At 36.7% G+C, this 17,257-nt stretch overlaps 1 protein-coding gene across 2 annotated transcripts in view; it reads right to left on the reverse strand.

Moving 5' to 3' along the window:
• Positions 1 to 336: 336 nt before the first annotated feature.
• Positions 337 to 17,257, reverse strand: part of LOC126249659 (sodium- and chloride-dependent GABA transporter 1) — a 409,464-nt gene continuing 392,543 nt past the window's right edge. Inside the window, exons 11-13 of one of the 2 annotated variants that reach the window (XM_049951338.1) lie at positions 9,882 to 10,085; positions 5,100 to 5,267; positions 337 to 2,877 (exon numbers count right to left, since the gene is read on the reverse strand). In XM_049951338.1, coding sequence (XP_049807295.1) covers positions 2,788 to 2,877; positions 5,100 to 5,267; positions 9,882 to 10,085 — 462 coding nt within the window. In that variant the 3' untranslated portion in view covers positions 337 to 2,787. The remainder of the gene's footprint in view (positions 2,878 to 5,099; positions 5,268 to 9,881; positions 10,086 to 17,257) is intronic. The other variant, XM_049951339.1, reaches the window with a different exon arrangement.

Genomic DNA, 17,257 nt, shown 5'->3' on the forward strand with positions numbered 1-17,257 from the left:
ACAACTTAATTATAAGGAAACTGTTAAATCTGTTAGAATGAATTTATTGAAGGAGTCCTATTTCAGAAATATTCCCAGTTATAATACAAACTAAATTATCAATTCAATTTTTGAGTTTCAAAATTAGCAATTCAGTCTTAAAGAACCAATTTTCCAAAACAAGCTTAGTTATTTTGTGATACACCAGCATAGAAATTAAGAAAAATATTCATCCTTGAAAGTAAACTCATCCTTGTTAAATAATTGAATAATTTTCACCTCATTCATGCAGTTTCAGTTTTTCTGCAGATTATCAACATGGTAATATTTTACATCATCAGTAAATGAATTGAATTATTTTATGTTCATTAAGCTTACGAAATAGTCTGAAGGATATTATAGATTTCTGAAGTGCATGATTCTGTGTACATAAAACAGTATCATGCAATCTGCAAGATCAGATACATTTAAAAAATTACACAGTAGGTACTTAAAATTGTAGACTTAAAAGTTGCCAGTAAATTTTGAATAGTCTACAAATGATGACATTACAATAGTATTTGTAATGTCACAAACTATTGTGAACTTGTTATTTGAGGGATACTGTACAGAATGAAAATGATTATGCAATACATTCCACTTAATACATTGTATAATGCATACTTCATATCACTTATCTCAATTTAGTATTACCTTTAAGTTCTTTTGAACTGTATCACAACTGCTGATACCTTGATGCTTTATTCCTTCTTTTTTGATAGGGTATGATGGTGCCTAAAATGAGTCAGCACAAGTAAACTGATGAATAATACTGTTATAGTAATACTAAAAAGAGTCTCTGGAATGTGGTATTGCTACAATGACATGACAGACTGAAACCACATGTAGAACAAGTCCATGTTCTCTCTGACATCTACTCTGTAATAATGCCACACATATTTTTTTCTATTAATAAATTTTTACAATATTGTCCAGAATATATAAGTGGCCATACAAATATACAGTTTTTATTTACAATAGAGATGATGTAAGTGCCAACAGAAAGTAAGAAGTTTAAATGTAATATTTACCTTAACAACTTGTTATGAAATATTTTAACCATTTAAATGTTATAAGATGGAGACAATATATATTTTTTATTTTGTATCTTTGATGAATAACATCTATAATTTTTCATGGCAGCTTCTGTTTAATGAAACCAACCTTTTTCATCTAAAAAGTGCATTCCTATTTCATTCCTTCACTAATAATCTTCAGGCAGCTTTTGCATGATTTCCCTACAGCATGGCATGAAAAAAATCTCTGTTTTGAAGTAAATGTAATTATAGCTGTAATAATTTTCAGTTTTTAGACTTATAGTGAGAATTAAAAATTTTTGTAGTAAATTTGAACTGGTGATGCTTAGCACATGCCAAGGTACTTTCAGTTCATATCATGTCAATAAAGGTCCACTTCCTCGGCTTAGGATATGATACTGTCTAAAATAAGCCAGCACAAGTAAAACAATGAATACCACTATTGCAGTGATACTAAAATGTATCACTTGTCTATGTCATTGCTACAGTGACATGACAAATTGATGCCACATGTAGAACAACTCACTGCAGTTTGATGAGATCTTTATGTTGATCAGATAGTGAAAATAGATCTGCTATCAGTGCGTCTGGAAACACACAATGAACTTAATCTTTCAAATTTCTTTTTTTAAAATAAAAAACCTGTTCCTGTTTACGTTGTGGGAAATAAAATTTGGTGCTAACATGCACACGCGCCCACCCACCCACCCACCCACACACACACACACACACACACACACACACACACACACGAATAACCAGAGGAATAAGTGAAGTGAAAGGATAATTACATTCATCTAGAGCCCTTCAGTTGTTCAAATTCATTGGAGGATATAGAAAAGCTTTACATTAAAAAAGTTTTATTAAAATTACAAAGAATTGTCCATTATTAAAATGTCAAAACATAAAAATGCAGGAGAGGTGAATGGGTACTATGATTGTCAACAGCACACAGAAACAGATTTAATGTACAAAATGAAATAAATAAAACATTACTTGAAATTATTTTTCTTGTTTCTGCAAATAAAGGAAACACTAATATACTTCTAACAAATGCTCTTACTGAACAAAAGTAGGCCACTTTTGACGTTTTAATTTTTCTATTTACGTGGAGGTTGTTCCATATTTTCCACATCTGGTTTATGTGGCATGTAACTTCTGTTCTGATGAATGAAAAATGATATGAATAGTGAGGTTGTTCTTAAACTATGAGATACATTGATCAGAAATCTTATTTTAACACAGATGCACTAGAAGTACATGTATAAACAACAGCAGCAGCAACAGCCACATTATCAATTACTCAAATATCATTTAAAAACACTCATAACATTTATTTGTACATGTTTAATTCCGCTGTTTCTATTCCCTTAAGTGCTTGTAGAGAATGCATGAATCTTCCATTCCCCATCCATGTCGTATGTCCAATGCGATACACATCACATTTGTGAAAAGAAGTACCGCATTTGCTTCGATTCCATTTTTGAGGTTTATGTACACTAACACAGGTATATTATCAAGCATTTTCTAATTAACTGAGATGAATCCATTCTGCTGTCTTGACTCTAGAACACTAGATAAACTCTGGTGTTACAATGGAAGACACTTTCATGTAAATACCCTACCGCTTATGAACACAACATTTTGTTTTGTCACTTCACAAATAATTTCATTCTTCTTCACTGTTTTTGGACACAGAGTTTTATTTAGTTTAGTAAATCATTGGTCTTCATTATAATGAACTTATATCCGACACTCCGCTTGTCATTTTCTCACGTAATGTGGAAATGTCATCCTCTATTCGTACCAACAGTTTCATTTTCTGAAAGAGAACATGGTACATGCCATGAATGATTAATACACTAAGATCAATATGTTACTCTTAATTTTCAAAAATGCTGTTTAATTTTATAGATTAGTATACATAATTACTAAAATGGTGAACATTGGTACATTTTTCTGTTCAGTGCCTCTTTTTACCAATTCCTGTACATAAATTTTTAATTATTAATTCTGAAAGCAATAGTTATAACATTTATATTTAGCTGTTGTTAAGAATGGGTGCCTATCATTAAATCAAACCTCCCCTCCCCCCTCTCTCTCTCTTATTGTTATTATTATTATTATTATTTGGATTTGTCAAAAGTATATTTATGTATTGTATTTGTATTCGTTTGTATTTCTTTATTGGTCCTGTAAATTGTGTTTAGGTACATATTTTGCACAAACGATGTAGGACAAGTCAGGCTGGAACAGTATATACAACATCATACACATTGTTGTTTTGAAAAGATAAATAATTAAAAATTATTCAGTACCTGTTGAATATTGATCACAAAATTAATATAATGAAATAAAATGATAGACTGGTTAAGAATATTTGAGCAGTTACACTATACTTTTCTGGTACTCGAAAAACTCGGAAACAGAATAGAAGCAGTGGTCAAGCAAGTACTCTTTCAGTTTCACTTTAAACTTTTGTAAATTTTGCATCTGTTTCAGATAGGATGGCATGTGATTGTACAGCATTATGCCAGTATGATACACTCTTCTCTTACAAATGTTTGTACTTACTGTATTGAGAAGCAAATAATGCTTCTGCCTAGTGTCATGAGGTTGGAAATCATGAAAGAAAAGCAGCACATCATTCAGTACTATGATTGTGGGAAACTTGACAATCTAACACATCAGACTTCCGCCATTTTGAAAGCTACTGTTAGATCTGTACTTCACTCATAAAGTTTTAGAATTGGGCAGATAAAGCCTTCCGTCGCAACAGTATCCTATCTTACTAGTAAAATCACTAGTCATTATTGTTATTTATATATAAAAGATGCATGAGTATGTGTGTGTGTGTGTGTGTGTGTGTGTGTGTGTGTGTGTGTGTGTGTGTGTGTGTGTGTGCGCGCGCGATAACATTTATAATTTTTGTGCTGAATTAACTCTTTGTTATATAGAGTGTTCAGAAATTCCCATTATATACTTCTCGAACTTGTAGAGGGGAACAAGTAGATAATACTTTGAATTAGAACCCATGTCCAGGAACATACTGTTTCCATGCTACAACCATTTCAAAACATGTTGGTGACACAACCACTTTTACAAGAAATTGTTTAGGTATGACCCAGTACATCACTTGTTTTACAATTCCACTTATTAGTAGCTAAAGAAACTGCTTGTATACTTGTTGGTGGGCCCTCTTCAATGTGGTCCAGTATGGCATCTTCCAATTTGGGTGTGTGGCATCTCCTTGGACCACCACAGTCATGCCTCTTGATGGTGAATGCATCCTTTCTCTAACTAGATGTGCAATTGTGGTGAAAAGGGTATGCAATGAAATCAGATATTGTGAAGAGTGCTATTGATAAAGGCGATGAGCAACTCTTCCATTACTGTCAGCTTTGCCAATCAGAAGGGTCATGTCAGTCTTTTCTGCACATGTCAAACATGTTACTCTAACACTCACAGACACATGAATGAGGCTCAAACCAGGTCAGGGAGGTATGTTAGATGTCAAAAGTCATCAACCAATCTGACATAACCACCACCCACCACGACTACCCTGTTGCATGCCTAGCTAGCAAACATGTTTTTAAATAGCTATAGCATGGAAACAGTACATTTCAGAACATGATTTTCTAGTCAAAATATTATGTACTCATTCCCTTCTACAAGTCCTGGAAGTATGCAATGGGAATTCTTGAACACATTGTATTTGCTGTCATTATAAATTATAGGAAGAATTTTAATTCATAAATTATTATCCAATTAAGGCAGTTTGTATTAGTATGCATCTAGTGGAATAAGCATTACAGTCATGAATGGAAAGCAATGGTGGCAGAAACAAAGCCTTGGAAATAAATCTGGAAAAAAAGTGCCTTCACAATTGTCTAAATTGAGTTAGCAAAGTGAAAAACTCAAATCAGGATGATGGCTAAGGCCACTGATATGAGGAATTTATCACAGAAACACCTTACACCAAAAGAGTAAAATTTAACTACAACCAGTTAGAGACACCATCTTTAGCCATTACTGAATATTTACCATTCTAAAATCACCAGGTGTTTTTAGCCACAGATAAATCATATATCCTGGTATGCACAACATTGATGACAAAGCTGTAATCCAACCTAGGAAGTGGCTCCACCATGGATATTCATAATCCAGATATTTAATTGGTGTCCATTGAACAAGGTTAAATATGAAAACACCCTGAAATAAAAATAGAGTGTCATAAACATAAAGCTGCAAATATGAGATACAGAAGAAATCTGTTAAATTTTCTAACACAAATTTTAATAATTCTTTATTGACATACAGGAAATGAACTATTAATAGAAGTTAATATTCATTTCTTTAGTAGCTGAACTAAAATTATACTGGATGATATAATATTCACCCTACAGACTGAATTTTCACTTTGCAGTATACGAAATCAATTAATGTATCTGAACTTTTTCTCTTACAAAACAACCCTAAGAGAATCAAAGTGTCTATTAAAGTCTGGTTTCAAACTACATAAAACTTGTAGACTAGTTTTCTTTTTTTCTTCTTTATCCTTTATTTTCATGGGGTTGTCATGTTAATTATTGGATTTGGTAAGCTAGTGGTAGAGGGTGGATGGTTGCCCTTCTTATCACCATCCCCTTTCCCCTGGGAAGGAATTTTTGTACACTTTGTGTCTGTATGTAGCATTATTCAGTATGAAAATGTGCAAATGTTTTTTGAAATGTTTGCAAATCATGTGAGTGAGATGGACCATAGGTTCCAAACTTATATCCACATAGTCAGATGTGAGAAACCATCTGAAAGCCACATTGAGGCTGGCCATCATGGTGGCCTTGATCATTAAGCCACTGCGTAGAATTGACATGGAGCCAGTGAGCCTCCACAAATCCCAGAAGTAGCTATTGGGGAGATAAAGCTTGTAAACACTTATTATTATAAATAGCAGAGATAACTCTGCAGTTTAAATTTTATATCCAATTTTAACAATGTCAGTAATATAAAGTCCCATCAGCTTTACGTATTTTGAGGTCTGTAATTTTCTCTTTTCCATTCTCTGATTTATTGCAAGATTATCAAGTATTTGCATATTTGTTTTTGGGGATTGTTTACATTACTATACACTAAGATGTACGCATATGAGTAATCCAGTGACTTCTGTTGCTTGGAAGTATAGTTTGTTTTATCTATTGCAAGTAGTTTATTTGAACAAAGTGCAAAGGTATATCTTCTGATATTGTTGCACATGCACCAGAAAGGAAGCTCTGAATTGAACTGGAGCTTATTTATTCAAAGAGTGATTCTACAGGCCAACAAAATATATCACCAGAATTAAGGACTACTGAAAACAAAGACTGGATCACCTCATACCACAGTAAGTAATAATTCAGAAGCTGTTTTTCCTACTGTCTCCAAAAGGGCATTTACATGCTAGTGGCTGTACTAAGAATAAATAAATAAATCAGAATTTACAGCTTAAGGAGAAGAAAGTGGCATCCACAAAACTGTTAGGCACTTGTGCATCCAATTAGGGTGATTCTCAGTGCTGTTTGTTTTATTTTCTCTAATGATTCAAGTTTCTCTTCAGGACCTAGATTGTGACAGGTGTTAATTTTGAAAGATGATGAGATACTTGCCTGACAGCAGGCTTCGTAGACCTTTGCTGTTGAAATTTTCTGCAGCATGCAACATTCTAGTCCCCTACAGCAGACTACAGTTAACTGACTGAAATTCAACTATGGAAACATACCTCATGCATTAAGTCAGTGTGGATATGCTTATACTTTAACAGGTGGGACTGCATTTGCAAACAATGGGATGTGTTCTTCATAAAAATTGCTCATTGAGCATGATAGCCACAGTGATGTAGTACACGTCATTCACTGGAACTGCTGAAAGTGTATTGGGGTATATAATCGAGATCTTGATGAATCTGTAAACGACTATTAAAATATATGCTGTTATGCATAGAAAATGCCTGAAGTCTACTAACAAATTTTTAGGGGTTGGCCAGATTTTTTTATCAGCTGAAGACAAATTCTGTATACTTGTCAGCAATCATATATGGCACTTTATTAATAACTGTCCATCTTGATCACACTTTATTATATAATTCACAGTATTACTTGTTTTGGCTCCCTGCCATTATCATATCTGTTAAAACATAATGGAAAAGGCACTAACAGAACATAATAGGCTCAAAATGGCTGAAGTCCAGACTGTCCTCTGAATGTGTTGATAGCCATTGAAGTAAATAGTTGCTGTTTCATTAAATCAGTTTTCACACAATATCTTGTTTCATTTACTTAGTGGCGCTAAAAGGTTTTCTATAAGTTGCTTATTTACCTTTTGCACATTTTATTCTGATTTTAAGTATATATATTGTTGCTGCATTTTGCTCTATACTTTATGTGAAACCATTTGAATATCCTATTTTAAAATTTTTGAATCTGTGATGCTGGACTCTTGTGATATCTCATCACTAGCACCCTCACATGTTTTCATAAGTATAGGCTGCACTAAGGCTGCTTCTAGCACCGAGCATATAGAAAGCATTCAACACTGATGCTCATATTAATATACTCCTTATGGCATGTTATGGTAATCAGCCATGTTATCTTTATTATGTACCACTAGACTTTTTTCTGTAAACTTTAGCTTCAGCCATATTATATCTCTAATGTTCTATTAGCATTTTTACATTTAGATTTAACCAATATGATGATGGCAGAGAGCCAAAACTGGTAATCTTATAAATTACATAATAAAGTGTAATAAACACAGCCAGACTTTTGTTGTTGAGTGTTATCAAATAAGCAACTTTTGGTAATCAGTGGCTAGACTGATTTGTCCAGTCTGTTACCTCAATACTTTTGTAACCATATCCTGATATCACCGGCCAAATGGTGTAAGTTTATGTATTATAAAATGTGTCTTGTGAAGAAAACATTTCTGTTGATATTTATACTCAGTTTTGACAACAGATTTAAATACACTTTTACCTCTTCACTTTCAGCATTGAACTGTTACAATGCTGGGACACAATCATGCTTGCAGTAACAAATAATGAAAATGAACAAATGAAAAAAATGCAAAAAACCTGTTACTGTACAATACAAAGCAGGAGTTGTTCAAAATGCCAACCACTATTATCATGACAGATTGTATAGTAACACACCATGAATAATCTTACATGCTCAAGAAGCCCAAAAGGCTGGCATGCAACTCTAATGACTGTGACAAAAATAGCAGAAAAGTCAATGGGAATATTGATCTGAAAGTCATAAACTAGACACTTCACCCCAGAATAAAAAAAATCCATTGATGTCATGTCTGCTGACGGAGGTGGTTATGGATTGAGACCACCAGATCAATCCATCACTGCCAAAACTGAATGTAAATGTGATTTATAGTGTAAAGTGCAAAGAATTCTGTTGCCCCACAATTTTGAAACCAAACTGTCAGTGGCACATCTTCTACAAACTCAGGTAGGAAATGTTCAGGAAACATCTTTTAGATTATTTCATTCAGTCTGTTGGGAAATATGTATGATAATATCATGAAACTATTGAAAATAATAGTTCTGACAGGATTGATATACCAGTGTATATAAGTTTTTTTTATTCCATACATAGGTATTCAAATCACAGAACATGCCATATTTTTGAAATATGGCTTCACCTGTGTAAAACACATATGCAGGACAAAGGTGATTTTCTACAAATTGCTTTAGGATATAGTTTGCTATCTCTGCTTGAAGTGGGAAGTCCACCAGTTACATTGTTTACATCTGCCATACATAATACAGGTATTATTCTGAAAACAGTTCTTTGGATTATATTCACATAATCATGTAATGTTTCACCCTGTGAAGGCAAGACTACCACCTCTCATGTTTAACAATGTGTTCAGATGTACCCAGTCACCTATGTACATATGCGAAGGTACTGCTCTGAGTTTGCCATAGCTGTGGGAACTGCTACCCACAGTAACTCCTCAATTGCCCAGCAGCTCTACAAATAAGGTGGCTATTGGTCAAGTCTGCTTACATAGAACTAACACTAAGGGAAACAAGACTTGAAACCACATTGAGCAGGACAAAATTGCAATCTAAGGGGGCAACAATATTTTCATCTGTTAGTATTGTGAATCAGTGGAATTGTTTTCCTTAAAAACACAACACAAATTTCATTTCACATGTATTTCCACAGATGTGCAAGCATTGTCAATGCAATAAAGTTCAAAGGAAACAAACTGAATGAACTACTCTATAACATCACCATGGAGACCAGGGGTTTCTTTTATCAAAGGATTCACCAAGCAACATTCACTGATCTGTGAAAGGTTATTGGTATGGTTCAGACTCATCCTGCACAGTGTTTATGTTGTGCAGAGGTATGGTCATAAAGTTCGAAAACATTTCAAAATTATTTTTATGTGGTTCAAGAGTCAAATAGATTCAAATTAATAATGAATAATATTTAACAGCAGTGAAAGCCATGAAACCAAGAAGTTGGATATTTATTTTGAACTATGTGTTACTGTTTAGCAGGAAGCAAAAAATCAGTATTCAGTGCACTTTGTCTTATCTCTGCTCCAGTTTCTGCCTGCTAATGGAATTTCTTCCACTAGCCTCTTTATTACTTTTACACAAACAAAACAAACAAGCAACAACCATGAAGCATTTGGTAGTAAATATCATTTCGACATTGAAAATATGTTAAATTCTTATTATTATTTCTGTCTGAAAACAAAATATGCCAAATTTATAAGAGGGCAACAAGCAAAACAAAAAATATGGAACTGAAGGTAAATTCTTACCACACATATAAATGGAGTAGCTATAGTCCAACAGAACTTCCACCACATGAATGGGTAGTAACCAATCATATCCTTTATTCCATCATAAAAGCGATTCACTCCAAATGCCCAGGAAATTGCAATGCATTCAAAGAATATCAGGAACAATAAACAGAATCCACTGACTGCGTATGAATCCAATATTTGAAATACATACATTCCTCCCTAGAGCAACAAAAGAATCAATATACATTAATCAATTTTGTGAATGGCTCGTAATTCAATGATTTCACTAAATTATTTTTTTGTTAACACACAAAGGAGTACAGTTCTCAACAATGGGAACTGTGGCTACCATTACAGCATACAAATAGAAATGTGTCCTGATCTTTCAAACTATAGATTCATGTGTAATGAGAAATAGGAGGCTGTTTTTCTGGAGAGTGTCCTGGGCATCAAAACTTTTTAAGAAAAACAGGCCTTTTTAAAACTTTTTTGAAGAGATGAACAATCTTGGTTGCGAAACAGCCAAGACTGTTTATCTCTTAAAAACATTTGTCACCGGTTGCTATATCATCCCACAATGAACTGGAAAAAGCTTTTTAAAACACATTGAAACCATATGATTCCTATTGTTTCATCTTCCTATTCTCTTTCTAGTGAATGACTGTTTCTTCAAACTTTTATTCAGAATAGGAAAATATATATTGTAATCAGAGCTCTCATAAGCTAAATTTGTAAGCTATACACATCTAGATAATAAGATTCATTTGTGGGCAATAGCTGTTGCATTAAAACTCAAACAAACAAGCACATATTAGTGACCATCAGCATAAATGACAGCAGTTACACATAGTTTGTGCTGGAGGGAACAGGAGAAAACACAGAAAAGTAAATCAGAGTTTAACATACCACAGATGATGAGGCCATTAGTGATGGACCACAAGATTGGACAGGAGAAGGATGGGGAAGAAATCAGCGGTGACCATTTTCAAAGAAACCATCCTTGCAATTGTCTTAATTGATTTAGTGAAACCTTGGAAAATCTAAATATGGATGACTGGACAGGGATTCAAGTCACAAGTGTACGTCCAGATTGCTAAGCATTGTGCCCCTGTGCTTGGTGGAATGGAACACATTTGGCTCTGTTTACAGATGAAAAAAACTCATAAAATATTCCAAAATTTCTACATTATACAGCTGTGGCCCTATTTCAGGCATTTTATTATTTTTAGAAGAAACAGAGGAAGTGAAAGAAATGTTAGAAACCAAAATATATAGGGTGTGGGAAAGAACACACTCCCATATGTGGAACTGCTGCAGATGTGCAGGCTACAGAAGAGCAGCTGCATCTATCGTGCTTTTCCCATTATAAATTATAGAGAATGGATAAATATGGATGTTAAATATATCACTGTATGTATATTACATTTATCATACTTCACTCAGTGCTGCCTTAACCCTACAGAGTGCACATATAGATGATGGACTGCGAAATGTTCATCAGCAGCTCCTGACTGTTGAAGGGTAGGAAGGAAGTTAGATACCTCCCATGGACAAAAGTAGGTGGAGAGAAGACTCAATTAACAAACCCAGCTAAGACAGGCTTAGAAAGCAAGAGTAGAGAAAATATGTGCTTTCAAACATGTCACAAGCCTTGCAAAGAATGAAAATAATGGAAGATTACCCAGTTATTGCCAAGGACTTAGATTTGGTACATTTGACATACAGACACTGACAGGAGTCTGGATATTCTAGAAATGTCAAGATTCAGGTGGAAGAATAAAGGAAGTAGGGAACTGAGGAGTGCACATAGACTGTATTGGAGTGGAAATAAAGAAGAAGTAAGACATGGAATGAAACTAGTTATGAGAGGGGGGGTTGAAAGAGGAGGTGAAGGGAATGTTTGCCAGGGTGATGAAGGTCAGAGTGAAAGTGAATGGGAAAGATATGGAAATTCTGCAAGTACATGCAACACAAGTTGGATAGTCTGCTGAAGAGAAGGAATGAAAAGCCATCAGTAGACGAGGAATGGGGAAGGTTCAAAATAACAATGGCAGAAGCAGCAGAGAAAGAGAGTGGGAGAACCAGTGATAAGAAAAGGTGGAATGAAACTCCCTGGTGGAATGGTACAGTAAAGGAGGAAATTGAAAAAAAAAATGTATTTTGTGTATGGTTTCAGGAGAGAACAGAGAAAGCATGAAAGGAATACACTGATAAGAAGAAAGTAACTAAGAGAGAGGTAGCAGAAAAGGGATGGAAGAATGGTGTAATGGGACAAATCACATAGATTAACAGAATATTACAGCACCACATATTAGTAAACAACCCAATACCAAATGTCTCACATCTCTGCATATTTTACTTATGCATATTGCTACAAACTGTATGGTGGAATTCTTCTATGTTAATGACACCTTGAAAGCTTTGTGAGTAAACCAAGTAACAGAGTAGGGTTTCAAAACTAGTTTCTCAAAATTAACTGTAAACAAACAGCATATTTTCGTATTTTGATGGAACTTATGCATTTCATTAAAAAATATATATATATATATATATATATATATATATATATATATATATATATATATCATACCAAGCAATATACACTCCTGGAAATTGAAATAAGAACACCGTGAATTCATTGTCCCAGGAAGGGGAAACTTTATTGACACATTCCTGGGGTCAGATACATCACATGATCACACTGACAGAACCACAGGCACATAGACACAGGCAACAGAGCATGCACAATGTCGGCACTAGTACAGTGTATATCCACCTTTCGCAGCAATGCAGGCTGCTATTCTCCCATGGAGACGATCGTAGAGATGCTGGATGTAGTCCTGTGGAACGGCTTGCCATGCCATTTCCACCTGGCGCCTCAGTTGGACCAGCGCTCGTGCTGGACGTGCAGACTGCGTGAGACGACGCTTCATCCAGTCCCAAACATGCTCAATGGGGGACAGATCCGGAGATCTTGCTGGCCAGGGTAGTTGACTTACACCTTCTAGAGCACGTTGGGTGGCACGGGATACATGCGGACGTGCATTGTCCTGTTGGAACAGCAAGTTCCCTTGCCGGTCTAGGAATGGTAGAATGATGGGTTCGATGACGGTTTGGATGTACCGTGCACTATTCAGTGTCCCCTCGATGATCACCAGTGGTGTACGGCCAGTGTAGGAGATCGCTCCCCACACCATGATGCCGGGTGTTGGCCCTGTGTGCCTCGGTCGTATGCAGTCCTGATTGTGGCGCTCACCTGCACGGCGCCAAACACACATACGACCATTATTGGCACCAAGGCAGAAGCGACTCTCATCGCTGAAGACGACATGTCTCCATTCGTCCCTCCATTCACGCCTGTCGCGACACCACTGGAGGCGGGCTGCACGATGTTGGGGCGTGAGCGGAAGACGGCCTAACGGTGTGCAGGACCGTAGCCCAGCTTCATGGAGATGGTTGCGAATGGTCCTCGCCGATACCCCAGGAGCAACAGTGTCCCTAATTTGCTGGGAAGTGGCAGTGCGGTCCCCTACGGCACTGCGTAGGATCCTACGGTCTTGGCGTGCATCCGTGCGTCGCTGCGGTCCGGTCCCAGATCGACGGGCACGTGCACCTTCCGCCGACCACTGGCGACAACATCGATGTACTGTGGAGACCTCACGCCCCACGTGTTGAGCAATTCGGCGGTACGTCCACCCAGCCTCCCGCATGCCCACTATACGCCCTCGCTCAAAGTCCGTCAACTGCACATGCGGTTCACGTCCACGCTGTCGCGGCATGCTACCAGTGTTAAAGACTGTGATGGAGCTCCGTATGCCACGGCAAACTGGCTGACACTGACGGCGGTGGTGCACAAATGCTGTGCAGCTAGCGCCATTCGACGGCCAACACCGCGGTTCCTGGTGTGTCCGCTATGCCGTGCGTGTGATCATTGCTTGTACAGCCCTCTCGCAGTGTCCGGAGCAAGTATGGTGGGTCTGACACACCGGTGTCAATGTGTTCTTTTTTCCATTTCCAGGAGTGTATTTGGAACTTAAGAAAATGTCTGCTACAAAACCCAAATAGTAATTAAGAAGAAAATCAGTATTATTTGTTTTGCATTATTGGATCTGACATAAAATACTATTTTGCGCAGAAAACCAGAAAATCCAAGATAATAATTATTATATATTAATTTAGTAATTTAGTCCATGTAGAACCACAGTAAAAGGAACTTATGTAACTGACCTCTTAATTATATGTAAAAACAAAGATGATGTGACTTACCGAACGAAAGCACTGGCAGGTCGATAGACACACAAACAAACACAAACACACACACAAAATTCAAGCTTTCGCAACAAACTGTTGCCTCATCAGGAAAGAGGGGAAGGAGAGGGAAAGATGAAAGGATGTGGGTTTTAAGGGAGAGGGTAAGGAGTCATTCCAATCCCGGGAGTGGAAAGACTTACCTTAAGGGGGAAAAAAGGACAGGTATACACTCGCACACACGCACATATCCATCCACACATATACAGACACAAGCAGACATATTTAAAGACAAAGGGTTGTCTTTAAATATGTCTGCTTGTGTCTGTATATGTGTGGATGGATATGTGTGTGTGCGAGTGTATACCTGTCCTTTTTTCCCCCTAAGGTAAGTCTTTCCGCTCCCGGGATTGGAATGACTCCTTACCCTCTCCCTTAAAACTCACATCCTTTCGTCTTTCCCTCTCCTTCCCCTCTTTCCTGATGAGGCAACAGTTTGTTGCGAAAGCTTGAATTTTGTGTGTGTGTTTGTGTTTGTTTGTGTGTCTATTGACCTGCCAGTGCTTTCGTTCGGTAAGTCACATCATCTTTGTTTTTACATATATTTTTCCCACGTGGAATGTTTCTCTCTATTATATTGACCTCTTAATTACAAGCTTATGAAATTTATTGTAAATAGATATCATATTTTCATATTTCACCAAAGTCTGTTCACTGCATAAAAAACCAGTTTAATGAGTATATCAATGCCTGGAAGTCATGGAAATGTTATCCACAAAAGCCAGTTTGTTATTAAGGAGAAAATCAAAATTTTGTATTTTGCATTACTTGATCAGATATAAGAGATTATTTTACACAGTAAATTATGAAATTTACAATTACAACCACTACATATCAATTTGACAATTTATTTCATGTAAAACTACTGTGCAAGAACTTTTTTGATTAACTTTTTTAGTTGTAAGTAATGTATTTTGCAGTTCCAATAATTATTGTTTTGTTTACTTCATTCTTAAAAAAGAAATGTATACACAAGCTGCTGAGACAGGAGGGGAGAGGTTTTAGTTGTTGTTGTGCGTTTTGTTATTCCTTGTGTGTGTGTGTGTGTGTGTGTGTGTGTGTGTGTGTGTGTGTGTGTGTGTGTGTGTGTGTGTGTGTGTGTGTGTGAATTCCTAAGGGACCAAACTGCTGAGGATATCTGTCCCTAGACTTAGACACTACTTAAACTAGGTTATGCTAAGAACAACACACATACCCATGCCTGAGGGGGGACTCAAACCTCCGGCGGGAGGAGCTGTGCAATCTGTGGCATGGTGCCTCAAACAGCGTGGCCACTCTGTGTTGCTATTGCTTATGATGAAGTGGAGGAAATTCATAATAAAGACCAAGAAGTTGTGAATTGGTGTTAATTTTTAGGAAACTCTGATCCCATAAATTATGATTACTCAGGCCACCCAGACAGATTTACATCCTGTCTTCTACATGGAGGACTACCAAATATGAGATGAGTATTCCAGTCTCCCAAAATTACTTGTAGCAAGAAATACTTCATTGAAAGTTTGTCACTGGTCATATTTAAAGTATAAACTTCCATGCTCGATTAGCAGATAATATGATACTGGCCAAAATGATGGAAGATGAAAGTGAATGGAGTAAGAAGGTGGCAGAGTTACGGCTAAGAAGAGAGGCATGATGGGTAATGTCAGGATGATCAATAAAGAAGGAAAGGAAATTGAGAATGTACAGGAAATCAAGGAAATGTTAAAAGAATATTTTGAAGAGTTACTAAACCCAATCAGGAATTTTGATGAGGAAAATGAGGGTCCAGGGCATGTAGAGATAAATCTAACCTGGACAGAAGTAGAGGAAGTCATAAAGATCAAGAAAGAAGGAAAATCATCTGAACTCAATGAAGTAAACGTGGAGGTGGTGCGAGCAACTGGCATTGTCAAAGTGCAGTGGTTCTATGGGGTCATGAGAATAGTATGGAAAGAATAAAAGGATACATGAAAACTGGAAAAAGGGACTCATGTGATATATCTAATTTTTAGTGTAAGGCATCTTCAAGAGAGACACTATGATCATGGTGAGGTGGTGTTCTAGGACACTGACAAGCAAGATATAGGAAATCCTTGAGAAAAGGGCATTGGATAGCTTACTACAAGAAAAATAAAGGTCATTTATCAAGGAATTGTGAGTTGTGTAAAAGTAGAAAAGAGAAGACTGTCTGAACAGGAAAGAGGGCTGAAGCAAGGGAGTGCACTATCTTCTCTACTTTTCATCACCTTATGGATTAGATAATGACAGGAATGGCAGGGAGAAAAGGAGGGGAAAATATAAAGTGCAATGATGTTTGCAGATGATTCAGTAACATATGAAAATGGAGAAGGAGAGGTAGAAGAAAGCCTTAAAGTGTAGGGGGAAGTAGTGGGAGAGGATGGAAGTGTGAAATGGTGGTGACAATAAGGCTTAAGATGAGAGTAGTAATGTGTGTAAGCACTATAGGGCAAGTGCTAAGGAACATGGGGAGTTTCAAGTAACTAATGAGCATAGTAGAAGACTCCAGCAGGAATAATAAGGTAAACAAGAAGGAAAGCCCATGGCCTACTGTAGAGTGTCAGAAGCTTGGTCTGGAGCAATGACATACCACCAAAAAGTTAGCAAATGTTATACCAAGTGTATTATGCCCCAGTACTCGTGCAAGCATCAGAAATGCGAATAATGAAGAAAAGGCAAGTGAGCAGGATACAGGTTTGTGAGATGAAATTTCAGAGAAGCAGAATAGGACTCTAGAGTAGATGGAGTAAGGAATAAGATGGTGAGAGAAATAATGAAATAGAAGCCCAAGCAAGACACCAAAGAAAAGACAAAATTAGTATGTATGGGCATGTTAAAAGAATGAGAGTTGGCAAAATATTGAGACAGCTCTGTGAAATGACAACAGGAGGCAGGAGACCTAGAAGAAGACTAAGTCACAGGTGGACTGTTGGAGTGAAGGAATCTGTGAAAAGAGAGGAGAAAACTGGGTCGGAGTGAAGAGAGAAGTATCATGGGAGTACAGAGAAAGAGGGAGAGGATTATGCTGTTAACAGACCCAGATAGGGGATGGAAACTGTATACAATAATGATGAGGTAATTTAACA

The sequence above is a fragment of the Schistocerca nitens genome, chromosome 3 (assembly GCF_023898315.1).
Source record: "Schistocerca nitens isolate TAMUIC-IGC-003100 chromosome 3, iqSchNite1.1, whole genome shotgun sequence".
Lineage (NCBI taxonomy): Eukaryota > Metazoa > Arthropoda > Insecta > Orthoptera > Acrididae > Schistocerca > Schistocerca nitens.